We start from the raw sequence: 5998 nt of genomic DNA, 5'->3' as shown, positions 1-5998 counted from the left end.
CTACAATACTACAGCGAGAATAAAAGTTATGCTTTCTTTCTTTGCGTGAACATTTAGGCGGCGTTATGCAAATCTTCCCACATCGTGACGTAGACATGTGGGGGCGTGTTAGAACGAGCAGTTTTAGGTAGGCGTGGCTGACTCTTAAATTTTATAAAGAATATCTCTTTGGATTTGAGACTTTAGTCTTTGCAACTTTACAGATCTTCTTTATGCACCAAGAGCTTGTAACAGTCCAAAGAGAAAGGAAAAATTGAAATCGCATCATATGACCCCTTTAAGAACAAATCATGGGAGCCTGTTTTACAGCCCAATTGTTTGGTATTTTAAGATCAACAGTCTTTATGGTTATGACTGTGTACACAAAGTATGGCAAGACTTCATCAGAAGAACAGTAGACTAAAACTGAAAGTGAGGGATAGGGACCATTGAACAATAACAATTACAACACAGAACTACAGGATCAAAGTGACAGCAAACCTCAATATTCTCTTTAAAAACCCTGACTCCGTGAAAAAAAGAATCCACAGAGAATTTCACAAAAAGTTCAATCACCTGACTTGAACATTATCAAACTACTGTGTGCAGTTTTATTATATAATCTTTTTCATTAAATTTAATTAACTAATATTTCATATAGAATTATAATAAAATATTAAAATGATTATTAGATATATTTGACATATTTCTTCCTCTAAAAACATATTTTTATTTATAAATAAAGATTTATAATAAAATAGATATTCATTTAAAATTTTATTACATTTTAATTAAATATTAATTATTAAATTATTGTATATATGTAATAAATAATAAAAATACATATTCTAAAATTTTGTTTCATGAAATAATTAATTGTTAAATATAAGCAATAAGCCTCCGCTTCGCGTCGTACCTAACAATGCCCCTTAGCTGTTATAAATCCACTGTAAACCATGGCTTTACGGGGCTTATTGCTTTAATATAAAATTATACTAAAGTGTTTAAAAATATGTGTGACGCATCTGTTGCTCTGTCTGTCTCTGTCAGGGATGGGCAGCAGGTCGTGGTAAATGCAATGGAAGCTATAAAGGGCATCAGTTGTTCTCGTGTCCAGACGGCTGCGGTCTGTTCCTCCCGGTCAGTGAGATCACGCTCCCTCGATCGTCCCACGGCGGCAGCTCCAGCGACCGCCCTCCGAACCTAGCGGCGTCCGCTAACAGCCAGGGCCCCGTCAGCATGCTGTCACGCGCTGCGGAGTCCGGCCCCAATCCCAGCGTCCCGCAGCCGCTCGCCGTCGGACAGAGAGTCTGCTTCATCCAGGACGAGTGCGTCCAGCGCGGGAGCGTCCAGTTCTGCGGGCCCCTGTCGAACCGGGCCCCGTCCACGCTTTATGTGGGAGTGTTACTGGTGAGTTTTGACGTCCCGAGTTCAATGTAAAGTTTTAGTTGTCAAAAAGGAAACTTTAGGTTTAATGTGTGTTTGTGTGTTCAGGATCATCCAGGAGGATCATGGGATGGATGTCATAAAAACACCAAACTGTGCTCCATCCCGTCCCCTGAGTTTGGCGCTTTGCTTCCCCTCTCTAAAGTAACTGCAGGTAACATTTCTGCTTCAAGTATCAACAGTCAAGACCGTGAAACGAGTAATGCACCTAATAAGATCAAATAATATGCTGTAACAAATGCTGTCAGGCTTCGAATGAACAAGACACATCATAAAACTATCAAATGAGCGCATTTGGAATGATTATGAATTTTTTATGTTAATGTTTAAAAGAAGTTTCTTCTGCTCATCAGGGCTGCATTTATGTGTTAGAAAATACAGTAAAAATTCTGAAATATTTTTACAATTTAAAACAGCTGTTTTCTGTGTGAATATCTGTTAAACTGTAATGTATTTCTGTGATGTGCAGCTGTATTTTCAGCATCATTACTCCAGTCTTCAGTGTCACATGATCTTCAGAAATCAGTATAATATGCTGATTTGCTGCCATGATGTAATATCAATATAAAATTGTATAAGAGTTTCAATTATTCCAGACTTTTGGTGGTATATATTATTAATGTTTTAAATATATAAATGTAGAAATGCTTTTATTTAATATAAATATATGGTGGAATTAATCTGGTTACCAAACACTCATGAGGAATACTTTTTTTATTTCATTTTATTTTAATTTTTTATTTTTTTTATTGAAGGAGTAAAGCAACATACATTAAAACAATGAAAGTTACATTTTCCTTCCTTCTACTTTTACTATACTATAACAACCCCAATGAAAGAGGATATAGATTGATTGATTGAACGGAAAAAGGATTTGGGCAAAAAAACTGGTAGGGACTGAAACAAATAAAGGAACTTGGGAAGAATTGTCATTTTCACTGAATGTATTCTTCCGGCTAAAGTAAGGGGAAGACTATGCCATCTTTCCAACTCTGCCTTTACTTCTTTTAACTGAGCTTTATAATTGGCTTCAAACAAAGAAGAAAAGGAGTGAGTCATATGAATTCCAAGATATTTAAACCCATCCGGAGAAAAACGAAAGGGTAATGATTCTTGTTGAATCTGTAAGGCCAAATTATGAATGGGGAAACATTCACTTTTTTGGAAATTTAATTTGTATCCCGAAAAGGTACCAAACCGACCTAATAAGGATATAATTAAAGGACAACTAGATATAGGGTCACTGATGTAAAGCAAACGGTCATCGGCGTATAAAGACACATAATAATGTAACGACCATTAGGGTCACAGATTGTGTCAGAAGGTATAAATTGTACTCTCTTATTAATTAAAATTGCCACACCTCTTAATCTACTGTTAAATTTGGATTGAAAAATTTGACTAACCCATATCTTACGAATTCTATTGTGATCTTCCAGTCTTAAATGTGTTTCTTGTAAAAACAATATTATCTGGTTTGAAAGATTTAAGATGGGAGAAAACTTTAGCTCTTTTAACAGCTCTTTTATCTATCTGTCTATCTATCTGTATATTTAAATATATGTGTCATGTGTTCTGTTGTACAGAATCTAGATCTGAACGGTCTCCTCTGGCAGTAACCAGTCCTAAACTGCCACCGCTGCCCGTCCCCAATAAACCCGCCCTTCAGCCACCATCGCCCAGCAATGACTCGTCACAGGCCCTGAACCGGCCGCTCATCCAGCCATCCATGCTGCTGACGGCCAGAAAAGCCCTCCAGCCTCCGTCCTCCTCCGCCCCGAAAGCCGCTCTGAAACCTCCTTCTCCGCTCACGACACCCAAACCTGCCCTGCAGCCTCCCGCGGTCCCGCCCATCAAACCCCAGGCCCTGCCCACCGACCAGTCCCGCTCCTCCAACGGATTCCACAACCTCCCGTCTCCACCAATCGCTGAGCAGAGGGCGGAGCTTGGCACCTGGTTGGAGGTGGGTTCCATGGTGGAAGTGAACGACCCGCCCCTTTTCGGAGTCATTCGCTGGATTGGACAAATCAACAACATCCCGGAACCAGTTGCTGGAATCGAGCTGGTACACAAACAACTCTCACTTATGCACAAATAAATACATCATATATATATATATATATACACTACTCAGTAAGACTTGTAATGTTTTTAAAGAAGTCTCTTCTGCTCATCAAGGCTGCATTTATTTGATCAAAAATACAGAAAAAAAACAGTAATCTTGCAAAATGTTATTACAATATAAAATAATGGTTTCTATTTTAAACTGTAATTTATTCCTGTGATCACAGCTGAATTTCCATCATCATTACTCCAGTATAAAGTGTCACATGATCTTCAGAAATCATTCTAATATGCTGATTTATTATTAGAATTATCAATGTTGTGCTGCCAAATATTTTTTTATTTTATTTTTTGGAAACTACAATACTTTTTTCAGGATTCTTTGATGAATAAAAAGTTAAAAAGAACATATATAATTTTTTTTTAACAATATAAATCTTTGCTATCACTTCTTAAAAATTTAACACATCCTCGCTAAATAAAAGTTTTAATTTCTTTCAAAAAAGAAAGAATATACGTTTTCTGATCCCAAACCTTTGACCGGCAGTGTATATATATATAAAATGTGTAGTTTTATGTATTTATCTCCCGCCCCACCAGGATCAGGAGTTGTCCGCCGCCACAGATGGCAGTTATCTCGGTGAACGTCACTTCCACTGTCCCGCTCACAAAGGCCTGTTCGTCAGACTGAGGAACTGCAGACGCGACTCCAGGTTTCCTGAGCCTGAGCTGCCCATCAATCAGGTCGACCGCTGCAACTCCATCGGTGAGCACTCAGAGTTCAGCTCCAACCCTAGTCAAACACACCTGAACCAGCTAGTTAAGCTCTTACTAGGCAGACTACAAACGTCCAGGCAGGACAGCGGCCCTCCAGGAGCTGGAGCTAGAGTCAGTCTCATTTATATGGTGCTTGTAACAATGGACATTATTTCAATATATAATACTGAGTATATATTGCACTAAACTACAAAGTGATAAAATGCATAAAATTGTAAATATATGTAATATTGCATATTATTAAATTCTGCAAGGTCATCATTTAGCAATTCAACTATTATGCATTATGAAAATTATGCATTAAGATGTTTATGCATAATGCATAAAATTTATGATTTATAATTAATTATAAATAACCTATATATATATATATATATATATATATGTATAAATATTTTTTTATTTTATATTTATATACATAAATTATATAAGTTATAATTTGTTTAATCCATAATAATGGATTGCAAAATAAATATTCTAAATATATAATAATGCGTATTGTTACTGCAAACATATTGCAGTGATAATGTCTCAAATTCTGTAAGGTCCTCATTGAGCAGTTTAATTAAATGTAAATTATGCTTTTATATATTTATGCATTATGCATAAATGTATGAAGTTGCAAAATATCTAGCATTGCATGTTATTACCGCAAAAAAAAATTCTTAAGCAGTGAAAGAAATATGCCTTAATATATTTATGCATGATAATGCAGAAGATTACAAAATATATAATAATGCATATTAGAACTGCAAAAATATTGTCTTAAATTCTGTAAGGGTTTCATTTAGCAATCTGATTCAAAGAAAATGATGTGTTAGTACACTTATGCATAATCCATGATAATGCATACCTTTGCAAAGTATAGAATAATGCGTATTATTGCAGCAGTAATGTCTCGTCTGTCAGTAGTGTGTGTGCTGAGCGAGTGTGATGGTGTGTTTCAGCGTTTGCTAACTGGAGCAGTAAGCGTGTGGAGGAGCACACGCCTCCGCTGTGCGGTCCAGACGCCCATCTGACGTACGAGGGCTTCAAGAAAGGCATTCAGGGTCACCTCAACTCCTGCTACCTGGACGCGTCTCTCTTCAGGTGCGTGAACCTCCGTTCCTCCATCTGACGACACACACTCTGTAAACATGCCAGCGACTCAGCGTTCAGAAGCAGGCAGCAAACGCTGGGCGCTGGAGATGTGTTTTGAAGCGTGATTTGTCACGGCGTAAAACCACACGCTCTTCTGCACTTTTGTGTTGCATGCATTAAAAGCATTTCACATTTAGTTGAACTTATTTTAAGTACTAAAATAACAAGAATGAGGAGTAAGTCAATGATACTGAAATAATGCCGTTGTAAATATTTAAAAGCGTAACTCCAGTGTCACACACAGTGTGAGTGTGTTTGTCTGTGTGATGATCTTCACTGAGGGTTTTTATCGCTCGCTGTGTCTGCTGTTAGTTTATGTGTTGCTAATGCTGATTCATGTTCCTGTGTGTGTGTGTGTCAGTATGTTCTCGTGCTGCAGCTCGTTCGACTGGCTGCTGTTTTGGCCGGTTGGAGCTCAGAACAATCCCATCAGTCAAAGCGCTCAGGATCTGCTGCGCTGCGAGATCGTCAATCCTCTGCGCCGGTAACACACACTCACTCACACACACACGCACACACACACACAATCACACTCAACACACACACATGCACGCACTCTCACACGCACACTCACACACACACACACACACAC

At 37.9% G+C, this 5998-nt stretch overlaps 1 protein-coding gene across 1 annotated transcript in view; it reads left to right on the top strand.

Annotated features, from left to right (window-relative positions):
- The window catches only part of LOC107720500 (ubiquitin carboxyl-terminal hydrolase CYLD), a 13602-nt gene that overhangs the window by 1930 nt on the left and 5674 nt on the right, over positions 1 to 5998 (top strand). The window contains 6 exon segments of the mRNA XM_074560109.1: positions 1030 to 1389; positions 1474 to 1579; positions 3012 to 3490; positions 4090 to 4255; positions 5214 to 5355; positions 5768 to 5890. Of these exon segments, the coding sequence (XP_074416210.1) occupies positions 1030 to 1389; positions 1474 to 1579; positions 3012 to 3490; positions 4090 to 4255; positions 5214 to 5355; positions 5768 to 5890 (1376 nt within the window).

The sequence above is a fragment of the Sinocyclocheilus rhinocerous genome, unplaced genomic scaffold, assembly GCF_001515625.1.
Source record: "Sinocyclocheilus rhinocerous isolate Xijiao unplaced genomic scaffold, SAMN03320098_v1.1 scaffold691, whole genome shotgun sequence".
In the NCBI taxonomy this organism is placed as follows: domain Eukaryota; kingdom Metazoa; phylum Chordata; class Actinopteri; order Cypriniformes; family Cyprinidae; genus Sinocyclocheilus; species Sinocyclocheilus rhinocerous.
The sequence above is the reverse complement of the archived record's forward strand: the minus strand, read 5'-3'. Positions and strand labels throughout refer to the sequence as shown.